At 37.7% G+C, this 23836-nt stretch overlaps 1 protein-coding gene across 32 annotated transcripts in view; it reads right to left on the bottom strand.

The window, feature by feature from the left end:
• Positions 1 to 3956: 3956 nt before the first annotated feature.
• MYBPC1 (myosin binding protein C1) overlaps positions 3957 to 23836 on the bottom strand; it is a 161372-nt gene continuing 141492 nt past the window's right edge. For 29 of the 32 annotated variants that reach the window (XM_089694301.1, XM_089651797.1, XM_089651801.1 and 26 more), the window contains 4 exons: positions 19191 to 19350; positions 18454 to 18590; positions 16172 to 16358; positions 3957 to 4534 (listed from right to left, as the gene is read on the bottom strand). In XM_089694301.1, the coding sequence (XP_089550427.1) occupies positions 4434 to 4534; positions 16172 to 16358; positions 18454 to 18590; positions 19191 to 19350 (585 nt within the window). In that variant the 3' untranslated portion in view covers positions 3957 to 4433. Of the gene's footprint in view, positions 4535 to 9322; positions 9363 to 10570; positions 10615 to 16171; positions 16359 to 18453; positions 18591 to 19190; positions 19351 to 23836 lie in introns of all 32 variants that reach the window. The other 3 variants (XM_089694308.1, XM_089651787.1, XM_089651742.1) reach the window with 2 other exon arrangements.

Here is a 23836-nt window from a genome sequence, read left to right as displayed (position 1 = left end):
CAACAATAGAAGAACACAGTCTGCTTTACATAATACTACACAAACATTAGATGTTGTCATGGTTTAATTGCACATAACATGTAAACATTCACAGTGCAGGGAGGAAAAAGTATGTGAACCTTTGGACTTAATAACTGGTTGACCCTTCTTTGGCAGCAATAACCTCAACCAAACGTTTCCTGTAGTTGCAGATCAGACCCGCACAACGATCTGGAGTAATTTTGGACCACTCCTCTTCACAAAACTGTTTCAGTGTAGCAATATTCTTGGGATGTCTGGTGTGAATCGCTCTCTTAAGGTCATGCCACAGCATTTCAATCGGGTTGAGGTCAGGACTTTGACTGGGCCACTCCAGAAGGCGTATTCTATGCTGTTGCAGCCATTGTTATGTTGAATTACTTGTATGCTTTGGGTCATTGTCCTGTTGCATCACCCATCCTCTGCGGAGCTTCAGTTGGCGGACAGATGGTCGTACGTTTTCCTGCAAAATGTCTTGATAAACTCCGGAATTCATTTTCCCATCAATGACAACAATCCGTCCAGGCCCTGAGGCAGCAAAGCAGCCCCAAACCATGATGCTCCCTCCGCCATGTTTTACAATGGCGATGAGGTTTTGATGTTGGTGTGCTGTGCCTTTTTTTCTCCACACATAGTGTTGTGTGTTCTTCCCAAACAACTCAATATTGGTTTCATCTGTCCACAGTATATTTTGCCAGTAGTGCTGTGGAACATCCAGGTGCTCTTTTGCAAACTTCAAACGTGCTGCAATATTCTTTTTGGACAGCAATGGCTTCCTCCGTGGTGTCCTCCCATGTACTCCATTCTTGTTTAATGTTTTCCTTATTGTAGATGTTTCAACAAAAATGTTAGCATGTGCCAGAGATTTCTGTAGGTCTTTAGCTGACACTCTGGGATTCTTCTTTACCTCATGCAGCATTCTGCGCTGTGCTCTTGCAGTCATTTTTACAGGACGACCATGCCTAGGGAGAGTAACAACAGTGCTAAACTTTCTCCATTTGTAGACAGTCTGTCTTACCGTGGACACATGAACATCAAGGCTTTTGAAGATACTTTTGTAACCCTTTCCAGCTTCATGCAAGTCAACAATTCTTGATCGTAGGTCTTCTGAGAGCTCTTTTCTTCAAGGCATGGTTCACATCAGACAGTGCTTCTTGAAACCAGTAAACCCAAAACAGGTGTGTGTTTTTTAAGGGCAGGACAGCTGTCAGCAACACATCCAATATCATCACACTGATTGGAGTCAAGGTTGGCTCACTCCTAGCCCCAATTAGCTCTGGGAGAAGTCATTAAGCTAGGGCCTCACATACTTTTTCCTCCCTGCACTGTGAATGTTTACATGTTATGTGCAATTAAACCATGGCAACATCTAATGTTTGTGTAGTATTATGTTCAGCAGACTGTGTTCTTCTATTGTTGTGACTTAGATGACGTTCAGAGCACATTTTATGCCCAATTCATGCAAAACTCCACGTAATCCCAAGGGGTTCACATACTTTTTCTTGCAACCATATATAGTTCTGTACGAAATGGTAAATGAGTAAGATTTTTTTAATAGTGTTAATAAAAATTGTTATGTTTTACAAATATTGGTCTGGTATGTGCCTTCAAAGTCCATATTCTTGGTTCTAAACACAACACAGTGCAGTGGAATAACGTCCTTACTAGATGTCTCCAATGTACAAGCTGACCTCAATGCACTGTTTAATTGGGCAACTATGTGGCAAATGAGGTTTAATGTTGATAAATGTAAGGTTATGCACTTGGGGGGCCAAGAATATGCATGCATCATACTTAATAAGGGGAGTACAACTGGGGGAATCAATGGTGGAGAAAGATCTGGGGGTTCTGGTAGATCACAAGCTTAATAATGGCATGCAATGCCAAGCTGCGGTTTCTAAAGTGAGCAACATCCTCTCTTGTATTAAAAGAGGAAGAGAATCCAGAGAGAGAGATATCATATTACCCCTGTACAAATCATTAGTAAGACATCATCTGCAATATGCAGTTTGTTTTAGGCAACAATTCAAAAAAAGAACATTGGGGAACTGGAGAAAGTGCAGAGAAGGGCAACCAAACTGATAAAAGGCATGGAGGAGCTCAGCTATGAGGAAAGATTAGAGGAACTGAATTTATTCTCTCTTGAAAAGAGGAGATTAAGGGGGGGATATGATGATCATCATCTATAAATACATCAGTGGTTCATATAGTGAACTCGGTGTAGAGTTATTCACCGTGAGGTCAACACAGAGGACAAGGGGGCACTCTTTACGGCTGGAGGAAAAGAAATTTAATATCCAAATATGGAAAGGTTTCCTCACAGTGAGAGCTGTGAAAATGTGGAATAGACTCCCTCAAGAGTTGGTTCGGGCCAGCTCATTGGATTGCTTTAAAAAGGGCCTGGATTCACTCTCGGTTACACAGAATATAACTGGTTGCTAACATTTATAGGTAAAGTTGATCCAGGGAATATCCGATTTCCCCTCGAGGGATCAGGAGGGAATTTTTTCCCCTTCAGGAGCAAATTGGATCATGCTTTGCTGGGTTTTTTTCCTTTCCTCTGGATCAAGTGTGGGTGGGTTCTCCTGCCTTCCTAGCCTTCCTTCTCGCTGCCGAGTTCCGTCATCAGCTCGCGCCGCCTGGAACTTTTGACGCATATGCGTGCTGTGTGCACTTAACCCCCAGCATCCTGGTTTATCCAAATTGGAGGATGGAATATACTACATGACCAGACCTCTAATAAAGACCCCGAAGAGGGACCTCTGATTGACACCTTCCTTAATGTCCATGTGATCAGAGGTGGACAACTTCTAGACCAGACCAATTTCCAGCCGATGGGAGTCCCTTAAGCCGGATTACATCATCCAATGTGCATTACTTTAGCGCTTCTGGTGAGTTTGCATTCTCGCTATTTTCTCGTACACCACCGGATGTCTTAAATCTTGCTGGCTAATTATCCACTCCCAGATGTAATTACTCCCTGGAATCTTATCTACTCATTTGAAGTGCCATTTTTTAACCACTAAGACTTTTATATCGGTCTACATGATTATGTCTATATTATTTGCTGATGAATTCTTATTTACAGTTTTATGTTTATGAAGTGTGGGTGTAGGATTTTAACTTTTTTTTTTATGGTTGAACTGGATGGACTTTTGTCTTTTTTCAGCCAGACTAACTATGTAACACATTATATAGCAGGGATGTAGCACTGGATACTTTATATTGTGCTCATGGTGCCACCCAATGGGCATTTTAGATTATATGACCACTGTCTGCATTCGTCTGATCAGTGGATGATCAGAAACAGGATCAAAGCCAGGCAGTGCTACTGTCACCTTCACAGCTGGTACACAATAATGTGCACATGCTACCTGTTCTTCACAGGCCAAAATCAAAAGAGCGTCTCCTTGCAGGCTTGACGTCAGACTGATTTTTCAGAAGGACCTATAGGAAGATATCATGCATGTGCAGAACAACATGGCCTTCTTGGCAAGAAAAAGGACAGGTGTGCTTCCTTGTTTCGCCATGGCCACCTGCTAATCCTAGGTATGTACAAGAGGGTGTACGTAGTATGGGGAGGGTGTAGCGAATGGGAGGGTTATTAGGCTAAGGTTGCTTGAACGTTTAGCTATCTTTTAAACTGTGAAACCCTTTTTTCTCCTTTAGCATGTTGCTGGTCTACTAGAATCGGGTGGACTGACTATTTGGAAACTCGGCACTGCCCGAGGGCCCGGGGTCAGTAGGGGGCCCCATGAGATGCCCCTGGTACCTTTTTCATAGGCTTTTTTTAGTTTTTTGAGTTTGGGCAAGGACACATGGGCCCAATGATCCCCTATTGTCTGGGGGCCCCATGAGTTGTCAGTCTGCCCCTGACTAGAATTGAGAAAGGCAATCTATAAAACTGTCACAAATAAAAATAACAACACTTCTATAAATGGAGGAACATATTTTTTGTTTATTGTACATTAATTAAATTATACTTTTTTCCAGCATTATCACCTTAATAGGTTTATGCTTGACGAGCCCTACTTGGAGAAAGAAAACGCTAACAAATCTGCTGCATGAAATCTTTGCTATATATCATTGATATGTAAGGCCATATATTAAACCACAAAACAAAGAATAATTCAATGCATTTATCTTCTTTGAACAAGTCAAGTATTTTGCTGCTTCAAGTAGGGATATCAATTATCCATACCGCGTCTTGTTGTAGAAAAGCCCCAAGCTAAGCATTAAGCTCATCCATCCCTTCCCCAGGCCAACTCATGCATTACTCTTATCAGTCACAAACATGTAAAGACAACAGACACAAAAAAGACTATAATTTTATAAATGCGGCTTCAGGATCAAACAGTGTAATGCTGACGTTCAGATTCAATGCAGTATTAAAGCAGCTGGCTTTCTGGACTTGCTCATGCTGTTTCCTGCTTACTAGCATTCCGCTCTCGCAAGTAAGAATCGATGATAGACAGAGGCACACCTTGCATTAGAAGGCAATAAAATGTGAGCCCACCTGTAAAGCAGAATATTAACAAGTTAAGATAATCTAGATTGGTTTCATTTTCTGCATCTACTTCCAATCAGCTTTTGTTTTATTGGGTTTTTTTCACCACTGTCCAGTGATATAAAATTCATTTCTTTTCTGCATACACAATTATTTGAATAATGAACAAAAAGTTAATGTATATTTAAATACCTAAAGTGTAAAATGTTTTGTTTAGTTTTGAACAGAGTTTCGAATAGAATAGGGAATGTTTAAAAGCTGTATCTGTTTTTTCTTTATATATCCACATTAGCAAAATTTTCTTTCACGTGCTGTGCTAGGGACACAACAGGAAGTGACAGTAAATCTTCCCAAAATAAGGGGAAATTCTTTCTCTAAAATGGGTGTACCCATTGAAAGTTTGCCTTCTCCTTCCCTGGCATTGGCAACATTTTTGGACAGTCCCTGCTTTGTATATGGAAGGATATTTCAGTATGTTTAGACAAAAACTTGATAGTGTAATATATTGCTGCACAAAATTTTAATTTATGCTGTGAATAAGCTGGAACAGGGACTACTTTAAACATCTAATCATCTTTGAGTTGCACTGGCTGCTATTGTGGATGGTTTGTAGTGCTCTTTTTTTTTTGTGGTTACAGTTGTGTCTGTTTTTTTGTACTATTATTGTTATTAAAAACCAGTAAAAATAATTAATAAAAAAAACCCTTAAAGTTGAATGTGTCTTTCTTATACTTGTATTGATAAATTTACAACAAAGGAAAGACAAACTTTTAAGTTGAGAATTGCCCAAAAAGTAGCTCCTTTTCACCCTCTAAGAAAAGCAATAAGCTGGCCTGCTCTACGTAGTCCTGTCCAGGGACAGACTGACCATTAGAACACTTGGGCACTGCCCGAGGGTCCAGGGTCAGTAGGGGGCCCCATGAAATGCCCCTGGTACCTTTTTATAGGCTTTTTTGGGTGTGCTTTGAGTGTGGTCAAGGACACAGGGGCCCCATGATCCCCTATTGCCCGGGGGCTGTCAGTCCTCCCCTGGTCCTGTCTGTATAAGTGGTGCCTCTAAGAGTGGTTAGGCAAATCTCAGATTTCTGGAGTTAGTCCTAGTCTATATTGGGAAGGTACATAGAACATACAAACAAGATTGAAATCTTCATGAAATTATATAAAAACAATAAACAAAGGATAATTGTTTCACTAAATAAAAGCTAGACTTGTAGATCTTCAAACATTCTGTGTAATGCTATTTTAATCTGGAAGGACATCTGGGCTCCATACACACTAGCATTTTTTAAGCTCCTAAAAGCTAACAGCATTTTTTTCTGCTCCTAGAAGCTAAATAGTGTCCATGCACACTATTTTAAGCTAGTAGCATTTTCCAAGCTTCAGCATCTAGGAGCAGAAAAAAAATTGTTTTTGTAGAGTTTTTGGAAGAGTTTTTCCAGCAGAAAAATGCTAAATGCTACTAATACACTCCTAACAGATTTTTATAGCTTTTTTTTCCCTACATGTACTGTAAAAACACTAATAAAACGTTTTGCTCCTAATAATTCCTAAAGACTTCTAAACGCTACAAAAATGCTACTAAAATTGCTATTAACAGTGTTTTTTTTTAGCCAGTGTTTTTTCCAGCATTTTTTTAAGCTTAAAAATTTTTTTAATGTGCATGGAGCCTTATACACTATAATGATATCTACCAAGCCCAACAAATATTTCAGAAGTGTAATTTTATAATTGTGTTTTTCCGTATAATTATGTTTTCATTTAATTACAAAACTTACAACAAATGCTCTAGATTTCTTGGGACATTTTCTTTCTTCACGCTGGAAGCTGGAGGAGTTATGTACACACTTATGTGAGGGAGCAAAGGGCTGTTGTTCATAGAAACCAATCACATGTTTTATTTTCTTCTCTACACTTGACAGATGTCAGCTTCAGTCCTTGTTAATCGTGCAGGCTTATTTACAAAGGTAGTAAACTAAGATGAATATTTACATGCTGCAAAAGCCCATTGCAACCAGGTATTCCTTATGTTTTCCTCATTTAACTACAATAACCAACATCTTTACACTTTGTTGTTGCACTTTGCACTGAAATCAACTTGGTTTTCCTTCCTTAGCTCTTGTCTACTCCACCACAGTACATTGTATGCAATGAGTCTTTTTGTACATTACATGACATGAAACAGTAGACATTTCTTGCTGTTGTATACATTCTTTGTAAAGTTAAAATGATAACTTGTTGGCTAAATGTTGAGGAAGAATATTATATGTAGAATAACAATTTTTTATATGTACAAGAAACCAGCACATTATCTGTTTTAGGTTTTGTATCAGAATTAACTACCATGTGCATTTCACATGTACATGATCATACCATCATGTATATGAAGATGAAGCAACCAACATATCCAGATAACATGTACTGTAGATGAGAATTCCATTATGTACATGTCCAGTACTGGGGAATCCACCATGATATACATGTACACAAAATCAGCATGTAACATAATGCAGATCAGTATGTTACATATTAATGAATCCGCTATCATGTACATGTAGAGTAAATAGTTTTTGTGTCAGTATTGCATATAATGTTAATGCTAAACTCCAGGCAAACCGCTAAAAACATAGATTACATTTTTATAAGGGAACTGTTTTTTTTGGAAAGGGTTTGTATTGCTGTCCATCCAGTACTGAGATTTACACAGAAACACAGCACAGCCTTGTCTGGCAGGGAAGAAGACTCAATTTTATTGTACTGCAGTTAACACTTGCATGTCTTGTCTCTTGCCAGGGTGTGTAAATTATTTTATATGAGATGACTGTACTGTTACTTATGATAAGTACAAAACAGGGGCGGACTGACCATTTGGAAACTCGGGCACTGCCCGAGGGCCCAGAGTCAGTAGGGGGCCCTTTGAGATGCCCCTGGTACCTTTTTCACAGGCTTTTTTGAGTTTGGGCACAGACACAGGGGCCCCATGATCCCCTATTGCCCGGGGGCCCCATGAGTTGTCAGTCCGCCCCTGGTACAAAACGAAGGTAATTATCCTCAAAACTAGGGGACTTTAAATGCACTGTACTTACAGAGAGGGTGCTACACATAAGGCCTCAAAAGCCCAACCCCTGATAAATACAGAGGAGGGTAAGCTGGACACTGAGCCAAGTAGAGGAGAAAGGAGAGAGGGCTGCCACTAACCATATGTACGCAGCTACAATACAATAAGCCGAGTAAGCACACTCAGTATACCAATTCCACAGCCTAAGACTGAGTGTTCTTACTCTGTTTATTGTATTGTAGCTGGGAACATATGGTTGGTGACAGTCCCTACCTCCTTTCCCCTCTACTTGGCCCAGTGTCTGGCTTACCCTCCCCTATATTTATCAGGAGTTTGGCTTTTGAGGCCTTATGTGTGACATCCTCTTAAGAATTGATGGTCATTAAATGGTATTAATTGATGTTATGGTAAGCTTTAAATGATCAATATATGCAAAAAATAGATAATTATATTGTTATTTGCACTGTCAAAATCCTATTTTAACTTTCTAGATGGTCCCGCGATGTCCCTGATGAAGCAGATGTGAACTGCAGAATGTATTGGCATTCTTCAGCGGGACATAACACTATTCATTCATCTATGTGATTTATTCATCAACTGTGATTTACAGTTGAAGTGCAATTAAAACTACCTTGGCTATGTATCTTTTCGCCATTTTAATGAAATACAATAAATATTTTGTTTTTACCAAGTGTATTGTGATTTAGGTACGATGCCTTTAAAGTCCCAGAGTTTTGAAGGTGATTACCTTTGTTTTGTACTTGCTTGGTTTATTGGGATGTGGCACTGTGCACCAATTCCCTGAGATGTGGTAAATTACATTTTCTTACTTGTGATAAGTATAAATTGTTTGCCAAATACCTATACAGGGAAAAGCCGTCTCTTTAACTCTGCCACCTATAGGAATGTGCCTAAACTGGCCCCAGATGAAGGTGTATAATAGGGGCAGTCACTAGACTGTAGCTACACGATAAACAAAAAGATTAACTAATGTTTGTTAGGGTTCAGGAAAACTAGTCACTAATTTTTATTTACCAAGGTAAGCTCACATTCTTTACAAACATTCTTTCAGATTTGGCTATCAATATAAATGCCAACATTGCTGCAGGTTGGACCATCTTTAGCTAAGAGGGAGAAGTCTTCGGTCAGCTGATCTGCACATCTCTAGGAAGCTTTACTTTGGCTCTACCAATAAAATCTATGTTCCTTTATTTTAGAAGTAAACTTTAATGGAATTATTGGGTTATACATTTATAAATTGATGTTTTACATCTAAGACTCCATCTAACTTTAGGCCTTTGTTCAAGTGCATTCTTATTTCCCCTGTGATAATTTTAACAGTTTTAGCAAAAAAAAAATAGAACAGTAAGGTATGGTTTCTGTGCTTTAGGGCAACCAAATGGACAGTCATAATATATTTTGAATTAAACAAGTATGATCTGGATAATGAGGTTGTTTCGCATTGTTTAAAATATCCGTTCCAATGTCATGGTGTTAACTAGAATATTTCATGGTGCCACAAACTGATTTCAATTTTGTCTGGATTTTAAGAAAACCAAACAGGAAATGTGAAATGATCAATAAGAAGTAAACATGTAAATCAGTAAGTATTAGTTGGATGACTTATTTGAAAAAAAATGGAGGGTTAGCTGGTAAAGCAAACCAGAGTTAGGTTAAAGATGAACAGACACTTTGCAAGTAAAGACATAAGCTTCATATGACATGTCCATATGAAAGCTTACCTTAGATGACAATATACATTCAATAATCCTTATTGTGCAACTAAGGGAGAGAGAAAGAGAAGTAATGAGCACTTAGAAGCTAATAAAGAAGACAGTGATTACCAAATTGAGCAGGATGTGATGTCATGATAGTTTAAACATTTAGTAAGGTGTGTTGGAGCGAAGTGAAAAATATAAGCCAGTAGTCCAAATACATTTCATAAATACAATTAATCACTGAATTAATAATTGAAAACATACCAGCAAATCTATGTTTGCCACTGTTCCCAAGTCAGTGTTTTATAGGTTAACATTTGCGTAACGGGGTGAGTTTACACTAAAACATATATATATGTATATATATATATAGACACACACACACAAAGAAACACACTTGATATATAATATATATATGTTGAAAATTAGAAATGTGTTTTAAAGGTAATATACAGACCATACATGACCAAAAAGCTGAGTACATGGTAGGTGAACAAAACTATGTACATGGTATTTAAAAAAAACTAATCGTTGGTTTGTTGCAATTATATTGACATATATTTTTTAGAACATGAAGAAATGTTGTAATCAATAACTTCAGATGAGCAACAAAGTACACAGGATGTGCTATGACTGTAAATGTTTGTCATATATTGAACGTTAGGTCTTGTTTACATTTTCTTCTGCTACATTGGTCATCTCTGCCCAGAAGTACTTTGTTCGCCATCTTCTAAATACATGATGCACTCAAATCACTTTTAAATCAATGATCTCTTTGATATCTGCAGCTGTAATAATTTTCAGCAGTATTCAATTTAACAGAGGCACCTAAAAGCATTCAGTATTTGCCATTCATCTAAAATATGGAACAATATCAGCTACAGTGACCAAAAGGATCAATCATGGCATTAGTGACCCAAGTGCACACAACCGCTTGGTGACACAACAATTCCAAGTCAGCGGTGACAACATCATTGCAATAAGTGGACCTGTGATCTTAAATGTAGATAATCTTCAAAAATATTTTTGTGTATTAATGTTCTGGTCTGTGGTGTTTTCTGAATGATGCCAAATATGAGGCTGAAAATGTCTTGTTAAGTTAAATTCATGGTAAAATGCATACCCTGGTCAAAGTATGAGTTACCATGAAACAAGATTTGTAATCTAGTCTGCGATTACAAATACTTGTATTACATGCAATGTACAGTTCAAGATGAGCGGGGATTATATCAATGGGAAGTGTCATTGAGTGTAATATTTTTTGTAGTAAACCTGCTTCTGTTTCCACAAGCCGAAAGGTTCTCCGCTTATTGACCCTGTAGAATCAGAACATTTCAATGATATATGCTGTTTTTGCATATGGTAAAAGCGACACCTAACTGGGTATGCAGATAGATGGAATTCTCTAAATAGCACCTGTCTGCAGAAACATCATCTGTGCAAATATTTTGAGAAGCAATGCTTTATGCACCTTTATGAACCTCTCTGATATAGTGCATGCTTCCCAATATTAATATGGTATTTACTAACACGATAGTACTAAACTCTATAGGCAAGATTTACTAAAACTGGTGCACTCAGAATCGGCAGCTGTGCATGGTAGCCAATCAGTTTCTATCTTCAAATTGTTAAGTTAAGCTTTGGCAATAAAACCTGGAAGCTGATTGGTTTCTATGCAGAGTTGCACCAGATTTTGCACTTTCCAGTTTTAGTAAATAATGACCTACATGCCTCTTTGTTGGCAAACAAATTTGAGATTCATATACATATTGTACATTTTTATTGATCAAGCCAGTGAGTCATTTTGTAGCTAGTAAATTCTTATTTCATAGGCTAGAGCTGTTCATTTCAACCATTGGTGGACTAATTGCTGCTGGCCAACAGCCACACAAAAAGACACCGATGTAAGTGAATCTATACACCTGTATTGTCTCCAGCCTGAAAATGCTAGGTACTGCTAGTGCACATATAACTTTTAATATGTGAAGCCCTCTGTATAATAAGCAGTGCATAAAAAACAGTGCAATAAAAATAATTAAAGAGCTATAAATATAAATATTGCAGCAAAAGATCTAACTTGAAAAAACTCAAAGGTGGAACATTCTTATATATTGTGTAGTCCACAGTTTAGTCCAAAATCATAATCTTCTTCCAAGTGCTGATCCAATAAACATACCACAAACCACTTGTGGTTCCAAGATTTCTTCCGTGTAAATCCATTCATCAGACACATGATACTGTGTGCAAATCACTTCAACATGTCCCATGCAATTTGATCTGATCTTCTCCCACACTTTCGGAAATGTGCTCACCATGATTTATGGACCTCTAGGTATCCTCTAGCTCATAGTATCTCCATATTAGGCATATCCAGCAACCATGCCATAAAATACTCAACAAGTAAGCAGAGAGAACCACATAGTGCTCACCATTTCCCAAATGTTAATAAAACACAAAGGGTTACAAATTCTTATGTAAAAACAACATTCAAGTGCATATAAAGAACCCGCTAATCCTGACTGATATCCTCCACACTCGCCTGTATAACATGTCTGTCCTCTTGGCTGTGTGTGAGTGAACCAGCTCCCACATAGTGAGATGATGTCCCTGGGGGAACCTGGTAATCTTTTGCTAATGCTTAGCTGAAACCTTTATATTGATATTTATAGCTATTAAATTATTTTTAGGTACTGTTTTTTCAATGCACTGATTATTATAGGATATACAGTATATATTTTTTCTGTGGTTCATGATTCACTCTAATGCAAGCAGCTTTGATGGGGGATATTTAATAAAAGCTGCATGGGAACACTAAGCTTTGTTCTTAACTGCTAGTGTACAAGCATGCCATTTAAAGGTGAAGGTTAAAGTATAACTAAACTAAACAAAAAGCCCCGAAAATACGTATTGGACACCTTAAATTGCTTTATAGAGAGCAATTGTGTTTGGGTTGAGTGGGATTGTCTGGGGGAGGGGGGATAGAGATAAAAGGGATAGGGAGGGGGGAGGCACCAGGTCATTTGGCACTGGAACTAGATTACAGTTATACTTTTTTTTATATCAGAAAATATTCATTAAACTTTATTAAACTACATTTATACTCTTAATGATACAGTAAACAATAAATAATATTTTGTATTAGTCATTGAAGGTGTTTAATCCATATTTTTGGGGCTTTTTGATCACTGTGAAATTTGGATGCATCTCCCCAGGAAATTTGGATATTGGCATACAATATTAATAAACATGTAGCTATTCCCTGGTCATTTTTTGGTAAAGCAAAGTTTAACTAAACGCAAAACTTTTCTCTTAGTTTTGGATAGAGTGGAGAGGGATTAGAACACCTATTAAGTTTTTATTGCTGTCTGTGCCCCTTTAAGAAGGCCCTCTCTAGTTGTCCTGTTTACCATTATCATTGAAAGTGAAAGTAAAAGAAAATCGCAAATATTGGGTTGTCCCCAGAAAAGTAAAAGAGTGGAAATCTTTCAATGGGGACATTAGTTCTGGTGACCTAGGGATCCCCAATGGATTCCCTTAACTTCCAGGAATTTCCTATCAGTTCCTATTTTGGCTGTGGGACAGGACATGAAGGTAAATCTCCCCAATGGGACACAGATGGAAAAAAAAAAAATATGACAAAGCTTATAACACCCTCCCCCTTTACTCTATCCAAAATGAAACAATAAAGTTTTGTCTATAGTTCTACTTTAAGGATGGAAAACAAAACCTTTGTTTACAAACAATTACCAGTACAAGAATGAATGATTATCCACAGATTTTTTTTGAAATCAAACAACCACTGCATATGTTAAAAGATAATTAAAACATTCAAAAAGTTGTTTTGTACTTTCAGTTTACCCAGGTGGTCAGACTCCACAGTACAACTTATCAAAAGGTGGTATTTATTTTTATTGTTTACTATTTTTATTCTTTATTCTAATTAGTAAGCTAATACTGCAAAGGAGGAAGGTAAGGGGGGACAATGCTGCACAATTTTATAGTGATACTTGTAAAATATTTAATTTAAAAGAAAAATAAAGTCAAAGGTAATATCTAAAATAGGCACTTTGGGGTCTTAATCCTACCTTTACAGAGCCACCCCCCATTGCCATTGTGTGTGGTCTTGGTAAAATCCTATGTGAACACCAACTTTGTAAATGTAATTATTTACATAGTACTAGGTCCAACACCCTGCCAACCCCCCCCCCCCTCCCCCTTTCCATTCATGAGACAATGCTTGGGTCTGGTGACTGGTCACTTCACTATGGGAGGCAGGCGAGAATATGCATGTTTACGCAAGCAGTTCAGATTTTTAAGATGGTCCACTGGGAAAATGGACTGGCACTGTGACTGTAGGATGGATCATCTCAGGGTGCCTTTTATATACATTCAGCATTACACTGATTTTGTGAAAAGTTTTGTGAAGAGCTTTTTTAATCATGGTCACTCCGATTTGACTTTTACAATGCCAATACAGCAAGGACTGGTTGTAGGAATGATGGATATGACAAGCTGAACAATGAAAAACATCACTATGACACCGAATTCACTGGCACCCTAATCTCTTTACACTCTCCTTGTACTTTAAAATTAAAAGAGCTTATGTGGGTTAGTGCACATGGTTATGCCAAAGATACTAAAGGAAGAGAGGCATTATACTACTTTCATAAAATAGTTTAAAACCTTCAAATCTTTATTTAAAAAATACGAAAAGAAAAAGGGGTTTAATATAGGGCGCCCCTTTTCTTATGGGACTGTGGCAGGGGAAAAGTTTTAAGTCTCCCCACTATATACATAAAGTGGAGAAATTTCCAGAAGGTCAGCAGATTTTTAGTCCCCCCCTTTTGGTGTGAGGTTGTAGAAAAGACGTTAAAAGTTTCAAGCCCCCTGATAGCTATTACTATAATGAGGATGTTTCTAGAAATGGGAGTTTTAAGCCCTCCACTTCACCTGGGGCACACCTGGAAGGCAAATTGGCCAATCAAAAGAGGACTAGGAGAGATGAGAGGGCTATAAAAGGAGGGTTCCAATCATAGGGGAGCAGACACCTGGGAGGCATCTCTGTGGTTTCCTCTCCCACCGACCCTCTTTTTGTTGTCGCGGCCAATTATTATTGGTGAGGTCACCTTTATTCAAAGGAGGACGAGTAAGTTAGTATATTAAATTGAAGTGAGATTGGATCAACTGATAGGTATGGTTAAAAAGTTGTTGTTTTTAATATGTACAGCTTGAGTTGTAGTGACTTAGATGAGGTTGTGTAGTGCTACTTTACATAAAAATGTTTAAAATAATAATATTGAGTTAATATGTACAAATAAAGAGTTATTATAAAAATGATACTTATATTTATACCATAAATAAAATGGCCACTAAATTATCACCAAAAAAAAATAAAAGTTGTCTTTTATTTGGTTAAAGAGCAAAGCATACTGCCTACAGTCCCATAAGTCTGTCTTCCCTCCACCTTCTTTGCAGCAATTACTTTCTCAACTCTTTATTTCTTCTTTTGCTATAACTGTAGTTAAAGGAGTCTCAGCATGCTTCACCTGTATAACCTCCTGGATAGTTCAGAAATGTCCAAAGATATTGTTATCTGTTTGACTAGAATGGTACTTTACTTTTTAAATGTACAATTTACCATTCCATAGTATATTTGAAAACGTTGAAACATTACTAGAATATAAACAAATAAGTTAATAATGTTGCTGTGTGAAGGCATGGAAGAATAGAAGTGATTTTAAAGCATAAAAACACGAAGACTGGGAAAATCAAAGTATCCCCTATTTTTGCAAAAAGTTGACACAGTCCTTTTATATTAACTTGTTTAATGATTATACTTTAATATACAACACTACGTTACATTACAACTGTACAATGAATGCTATAAACTTTCTGACTAGTTTTAGTTTGGTAGTTAACGTACTACTTTCATTGAAAACAAAAGGGGAAATTAAGAAAATTGAGCTTTTATATGATTTTACCCAGGAATACTATTATGTAAATAGATAAAACCTAAAACAATACTCCAAAGTGTAATTTTCTAGTTATCTTGAATATGTGGATAGAAAAATGTGCTTTTTATACAGCTTACTTAGCCCTGGTTCACATTGATGCGATTTCTGATGCCTTCCAGAACACATGGAATCACATAACAAGTAAAAGAACATCCGTTTCTCTGAAGGCCAATCACGTATATGCAGTGCAAAACCAATATGCTGTGAAAAAGGGTTCTGTGCGAGTTTAGTGCGTTGCGATTTGTAGCTTCGTAGACTTGAATGGAAAATGCATGCTGTGGAATCTAGGGGATTCCAGTACTAACTCGCACAGGAGCTGCTCCTTGAAATCGCACTGCAAAAAGGATTCAGCTCGCACAGCATCAGTGTGAACCTAGGTTATATATACAGTAGATAGAAACCAAATGTTCCCATTGCCTTCCTCTACTTTTCATTTCAATATTAATGTAAACTTTTCATGCTAACTGTTTCTATAGGCAGACACATGGGTAAGGACAGTTATAGAATTGCAAATGCAAAAATGATGTTTAACATTTGCAGACTTTTGCCTGTGCATTTGATTCTTACACATCAAGAGTAAATATCATCCAAAAAATATCATACATGTGCAACATACATCTATGTTAACTGTATTTTATAGGACTGTAGGGAGTGGGTTTGGTGGGTTTTTTTCAACTGTTTTTCAGGGGTTTTTTTCTTCATATTGAATTTTGTATAGCCCCATGTTCCTCTGCAGCAAGTGCTTACTTATAATATTGATAGACTACCATGAACGAGTTGTGTATATTATTTTCATTCCTGTATCCTTTTATTTGGTGTGGTTAATTAAAAAACTGAAAATAATATTACATCACTTTACCTTTCACTTCAAGCTTGCACTCAACTTCAGCCTCACCCAGGTCGTTGACTGCTCTGCAGGTATATGAGCCTGTATCATAGGGGCTTGGCTTACGTATCTCTAGTGTGCATACACTTTGGTTGCTAAACATCCTGTATCTGGGGTCGTTTTCAATTACCACTTTATTCTTCATCCAAGTAATTCTAGGCTGCAATTAATAACATACATCATTTAATAGGCCTGTTGTTTGAGCTCTTAATAATCTGTAGTCCAGTTTTATCTTCAGAAATATGATTGCAGGATATTACCAATGAGAAACAACCAATACAAGAACCTTAACTTAATGGGCACAAGGTAAGAGCTACTAATAATAGTTCAATTTTTATATTTAAAAAAATGTTGAGTACTAAATCTAGCCTATTTCAAAAAAGAGGATCTGTTAAATATTAACTTTCTTACTCAGCTATTGGTTTCATGTAAGTTTTACCATTTTCAAAAGTGCTTTCCAAAATATTGTTGGACTGAGAGTCGTTTTAGAATATCTCTTCTACACATCACTGTTCCATATCAATTCTTACATCCTTCTGATTTCTCCCATCTTATAAGATGCCTGATCCCTGTCACAGACCTATTAATTATATAAAGTATGCATATTGATATATTACATAGTTACATATTTAGTCTGACTGAAAAAAGACAAAAGTCCATCCAGTTTAACCATGAAAAAAAAAAAAGTTATAATCCTACACCCACAGCTGATCCAGAGGAAGGCAAAAAAAAACCTGCAAAGCATGATCCAATTTGCTCCTCCAGGGGAAAAAATTCCTCCCTGATCCCTCAAGAGGCAATCCGATATTCCCTGGATCAACTTTACCTTTAAATGTTAGATATTAAACTAAAGTACATTAAACTAAATTTAGTGAGAAGAACACATTTTAACTGTGCTAGGGGTTATTTTACTCCCACGTTCTCTTCAGTCCTCTGTGCATTCTATAAAATACTGCAGGGCTGACATTTTCAGGCTTGTAGTTGTGATACAGCCCATTGATTTCGAATAGGCTACCTAACTTGATGCAATGCACGTAAATGCACAAAAATGCACTGCTATTGTGTGCCCCTTATGAACAGCTGTACTTTCCAACATTGTACACTCACACTTTGTTTTAAAAATTTGTAATTTTATATTCTAGCGCAGTTATTTGCTTTTTGACTGTACACTCAAGGCTGAACAAGAGGGGTGGGAGCTGCGATTGAATTTTGTTTAACTTAATTAAACCTATTTTGAATTTAATATGTTTTAAATATTTTCTTATCTTGAAAAGACACTGACTCATGCAAAATAAACCGGAGGGAAGGTGAAGTGTGACATCTCTATCCTGTGCACTGGATAACCTTGTCCTGGCACTGGCAACTGCAGGTGAGTCCCTAAAACTAGCATGGTATTGGCCTGAGCGTACTGTAAAAGGGCCAGTTGCTTGTGCCTGTCTCTTAGGCACAAGTGAAGAAGCGGATAGGGTTAAGAATTAACCCTAAAAGAGATTTAAACTCCTTATTAAAACCTCTGCTCCTTGCTGTAAATTATTTCATAAATTTACAGTGATATTATAGCAATTATTCTGAACACTAGTAAACACAATTCATTCCTACATATGTTCAGACAGTCTGATATAGATCAGAGGTGTGCAGTAGAGATGTCCCAAGATGGACACTGACCTTAAGAAAAGATATATTTCTAAAAGAATCCACTTTTGGTCAGTGTAGTACAGTACAAAGTATTAACTTGTATCAAAATGACTTGAAATATATTAAAAGTAACAGATCATCATGGGTTTGGACTTTCCATTTGCTTCTACAAACAAAACTTTTTTTTTTTTATATATATAGCAAAATAATCATGGAAATGAGGGGCATCAGAAATGTCTTGTTATATCATGGCAATTCACAAGGGTTGATTTACTTTAGAAGTACATTTTTACTTAGTATAGTAAAGATGCAATTAGTTCAATTATCTAATCACGTCCAAAGGATTTTTTTTTGCTAATTCCTCTACAAGTGATTGGGTATTCAGAAAGAACACAGGTTCATGCTGCTAAATGAAGATGTTTGTTTTAGCAAACCTCCCCATTGAGAGCTGAAAAGTCTATACATCTGCTATAATAGTTACATGGGTAGATCCCTTCTCAGGTTTTGCTTAAAGTAAAGTTTATGTACACTGCTGCTGACAAAAGCCTCACTACTGAACATTTCCAAGATTATTTAAAAAAATATGTCATTTGGAGAATTATTGCATGATAAGTACTTACCTTTGGATTTCCACGAACACTGCAATTTAATGTAGCATTGTATCCAGCAATGGCTACTGTATTGACTAATGGGTGAGTAAACTGAGGTGATTCTGTGAAGTCGAAATCTTGATATTCTGGACGCTTATATGGTTTTCCTGTAAAATCATACCCTTATGTTAGGAAATAAACACAACGAAAGGATCAAACACATTTATATTAGCTAATGCTTGTCCTTTCTTAAAATTACTTAGAATATCCATAGCAGCCTGTGTAACATTTTCTAAGACTTAAAATGCTACAAAAAATTAAAGCAAAGCAAGTTTGTAAATGGAGACTAATAAAACTTACCAGTTCTGCTGTTGCTGACTCCGAACTTTGCTTTCCTGTAGGGCTACACCTGACAAAGTTTCTTCAAGATCCAACATTTCCAGGTGTGTCAGATGTTTGAGTTCTGCCAGTTAGTTGCTATGTCACTACTGTATCCTTGCAGAGCTGTAGTGACATAGCTACTGGCAGGTGTAATGACTATGTCCTGTGAGGAATGCAGGCATCTGGCACACCCGGAAGTGTCGGATGCTTCAGATTCCTTTGCTTTGCAAGAGTGCAAAGACCGTACTTGCTGGCAGAGGGACTTGTAAGCATTTATCACTCTTTTTTTCCAAACTGACAGGTTTTTTTTTTTGCTTTTGTTACGCAGCAATGCATAATGTTTTCATGCTAGAAAATATAAACAAAATATAAATTATTTGTCTTACCTTCCTTCTGTATAAGTGCAGCATTTACAGTCCTAGTTGCTGCTTCACTGAGGCCGCACATATTTTCAGAGAAAATACGGAAATAGTACTCGTTTCCTATCACAAGATCTGATATGGTGGCACTGGTTCTATGGTAGTGCTCCAGCACTGTGAACCATTCCTATGGATATGGGGATAACTATTAATGGTGTAGATTAAACTATTTGATAGCAATAGTTCAAAAGCATTTTTTTGCACCAGTCCATCATTTTGTCTACTTGCAGAAGTGTAAAATGGGCAGTGTTGGGATGGTTTGAGCATGAAGGAGTGGGGGAAAGGTTGCAGATACAGTGGAGAAAGCAGATGGGGAGGATTAGGTTTATGAGTAATGGGTGGCATGGAGTGAGAGGGAAGGAATTTGTGCACAGGCTTGGTGAGAAAGATCGTACAAGTGGAATCATGAAAGGGTATGTGCAGCTGTGGCAGTGGGAAGGGGAAAAGTGTTGAGGGGTGTGCTTTGAGCAGGCATGAAGTGAGAAATGGTCCTAAAGGCAAGATGGTGGTAATGAAAATGCTTTGCTAAGTGGAGTGCGGTGTAGCTTGTAGTGAGCAATGAGGACAATGTGAAGCATGCACAGATGAAGTTGTCAGAGATGTTCAGGCACAGCAGTGAGAGCACGAGAGATGCAGGTGTGGTGTTGAGTGTGGAGGGATGGTATGGATTATGTGGATCAGATGGTATTAGGAGTAGGGTTGTGGTGGGGATACTGTCATAGTAGAGAGGGTAGGAGGGCAGTGTGCAGGTATGAAGGAGGGTGCAGAGGAGGGGTGTGTATATGCAGGCAATGGGTGAGAATTTGAAAGAGGTTCTACAAACATTGGTGACAGCTGAAGAGGGGGCATGGTGACATTGGGTGGGTGTGCACACAGGGACAGTTAAAAGAAATGGGTGGGATGCAGACAGAGTGAAAATGAGTGAAGCAGTGCTGAGAGGTGGAGTACAAATGATAGAAGAGGAGGTGCAGACATGGAGGGTGATAAGTGAAGAAGGTGCAACTGCAGAGGGTGGGAAGAGAAGGGCACTGCAGGTGTGAAGGGTTGTGGAGGAGGTGGGGGTACAGGCATGGTACGGTGGATGCTGAGGTGAACCCAGAAGTTCTCAGAGCCTAGTGCAAGGCAACAACTGGGGCGTTATTTATATCTAAAAGTCCTAAGAATCAGTCACTTATATTACAGATGAATGGGCCCCAACCACATGTGCCGGCATGGGACTGTACTGCATTTCATTTGTGATATCCTTTTGCTGCCTAACATAGGCTTATGGTTATGCCTCTCTTTTGACGCACACTGTGCTCGCTGCATTGTATACATGTGATATTTCATACCTTTGGTATAATTTTTGGGAATTCCCCTCTATGGGATAGAACCTATATGGTCATGACACATGTCTTTATATTTATTACATGTGACACTATATACCTATGGTATAATTTTTGTGCACACCTCCTTTGGGAAGTGTTAACCTATGTGCCAGTGCTACAAAGACTTTAGACTTTAGTGGTCATTGTCATTGCAGCACATCTATCCAGACCGGTTTTGGTGTTATTTTATATGGTTTTAGGTCTGTGTGTATTGTCTCATACTGAGGTGATGGTAAACCAGGGCGATTGCCCATATGTCAAATATTTATATGTAATCAAGCATAATTTTTGGAAATTTTTCTGAGTATCACATTCTGTTCATAATGTAGCCACTTTTCTGTGAATTCCTTTTCACAAACCCTTCTTTTTTGTATGCCTCTTTGGGCTACTGAATGGAAGCCATATATTGGGTGATACAGTAATTTATTTTGTAACCTCCAAAAAACTATCTTTAGTCAATGTGTCTTTTGGGTTCTTATGGACCTTTTCTTAAAGAGGTTATCTGACTTTGATAATTTGGTTTACCATCGCCTCGGCTAATGAGTTTTTATTTTTTAAGGTGACTGGAATACATTGATTGGAAAGGATTGTCTTCATGGCATTTATACCAGGAGAAGAGGTTGAGCTAGAAATGCATCAAGCTTTTGTAGCTGAAGGTTCGGGTCAATTTACCGAAGATGAGGATATTAAAATAAAGTTTCGGGAACATAAAAAGTTAGTTATTAAACGTCTCAACCGGAAGTGGGATGTATGCTTCTTGGAAGCCTACATCAAACAGAGTATTATCCCACGCGGTTTGAGAAGTAAGGTAGTCCCGGCTGAACATCTACATAATGAAAGGTTTCTAGAGAAATGGAAAATGCTATGCATAGAACATGGGATTAATGGTATGAAACTCATAGTTGAGGAAGAAAAATTGCAACTTGAAGAATTAGATGTGGCCATTAGTAAGAGTGTATCAGGATTAGATCCCTTTAAAAATCAGGAGAACTTTGAAAAATACAATGAACAACTTAAAAAGGAAGTTGAAAAAGTTCAAAAAAACCTTAGAACCACTAAGCAAACTAAATTTAGGCGTGACTTTAAAGACTGGGAAACAGGAGAGATTTTTGATCTCACTATAAAAAGAAGTAGAAGTCGATCTAAACGAAGAATATTTCGTTCACATTCTAGATCAATGGGGGAAACTGTGTCTAGTGAAAGCGACTCTGAGAATCTCGGGAAATCTGTATCTTTTTTAGACCAACAAGATGGGGAATCTCCCCGAATCAATCAACTACAGATGGGAAGAGGATCCAAAAAGAAAACAGAGGAATCCTCAAAAAGCAAACATCAGGAGGACAAGGGCAGAACAAGAAGTCAGAGGAGGCAGTAGATGAAATTACCCATGACAGGAAGGTAATCAATTTGGCTAATTTTCCACTCAGAAGGGAACATATCTCTTTACTTAATATGGGTATGTCCTTTTCACCAGTGACCCCCATGGATGAGTTCAAAGTATTTAAAGATGTTAATTTATTTTTGAGAAAAGTTTTTTTAAGAATGATACATGGTAATCCCACTATGTTGGAGGATATGGCTTCTGACTCCTCCATGGAGGACCGCAAGATGCTTGATGTGTTGATATCTCTCAGGGAGGAAAGTGAGGATGGTGATGAGAATGAATTAGATCTGGATAATCACAATGAGGTGATTAGAAAAGTTGATCTAAATATTAGGTCGACTAAAATGCCGAAAATACGTTCCAACATGAGGATATCGACATTTCTAGATTTTGTTGCTGATGATCTTAAAAATCTTGAATGGAAAATGCCAATTGGTGACAATCTTACAAAGAAGGAAAGAAAAGCCCTCAAAGAATTAAAAGAGACCAAGAATATTGTAATTAAGAGAAGTGATAAGGGGGGCAATGTAGTTATTTTAAATGAACAAAACTATGTTAAAGAGGTGAAGCGCCTATTGGGAGATTCATCTACATATAGGAAAGTAGCCACTAATCCGTTTCATGTGGTGGCAAAAAAACTAAACTCCATCTTAACATTGGGAAAAGAGGTGGGCCTCCTAACTAAAAAAGAGTATGAATATCTGAGAACTGAAGAATTTAATCACCCTACCTTTTATATTATCCCTAAAATACATAAAAATCAGGAAAATCCCCCAGGTAGACCCATTGTTTCTGCCATCAATGGTCCCCTAGACAAAACTGGGAAATATATTGACCTGTTTCTTAAAGACATGGTTCCTAATCTTCCCTCCTATGTAAGAGACACTAAAGATGTGTTGGCTAAAATTGAAAATTTAATCATCAATGAAAATTCCATTCTAGTGGGAATAGATGTGGAATCACTTTACACATCGATCCCACATGAATGTGGCTTGAGATCGGCTTTTCACTTCCTTGATAAAACATACCCCACTTTGGGAGGACAGAATGAATTTATTAGTGAGTTGCTGGACTTTGCGTTACGACATAACTTTTTCCAATTTAATAATACCTTTTATCAACAGATCAGAGGTACCAGTATGGGAGCACCGTGGGCTCCGGCCTATGCATGTTTGCATCTAGGTTTCTGGGAGGAGCAGGTTGTCTTCAGATCAACAAGGTTCCTTGTTAATGTCCAGATTTGGTTAAGATATATAGATGATGTGTTCCTTGTATGGAGAGTAACATCAGAGGAATTAAAACTTTTTATGGATCAGTTAAATCAAAATCCCTTTAACATTGGACTCACGTATGTTTTTGATGAAAGGTGTATTTCCTTCCTGGACTTGGAAATTAGACTTGAGAACGGAAGACTCCTCACAAAAACATATAGGAAACCTACTGCTGCCATTACTCTACTAGAGGCCAGAAGCTATCACCCACGTTCACTGATTTCAGGAATTCCAGTGGGACAATTTCTGAGATGTCGGAGAAATTGTTTGAATATTCATGACTTTAGGATGGAAGCACAGGATCTTTATAGAAGATTTAGGGAACGGGGATACTCTCACTCTCAAATCAGAAAAGCTCGGAGACGGGCATATCAAACTGACCGTAAGGATTTATTATCTTCTAAAAAGGAGGAGAAGGTCAAATTAAGTGAGCAACCTGTTAGAATGATAACTCAATTTGGAGCCCAATGGCAAGCTGTAAAACAAATATTAGAAAAACATTGGAAGATTTTAACTCAATGTCCCAAATTGAATAAAATTGTAGGTGAGCGCCCCCAAATGGTAGCAAGAAGAGCACCAAATCTTGGTGAC

Source organism: Staurois parvus, unplaced genomic scaffold, assembly GCF_062004578.1.
Source record: "Staurois parvus isolate SC_StPar_1 unplaced genomic scaffold, SC_StPar_1.0 ptg000025l, whole genome shotgun sequence".
Lineage (NCBI taxonomy): Eukaryota > Metazoa > Chordata > Amphibia > Anura > Ranidae > Staurois > Staurois parvus.
This window is presented reverse-complemented; position numbering and strand designations above follow the sequence as displayed.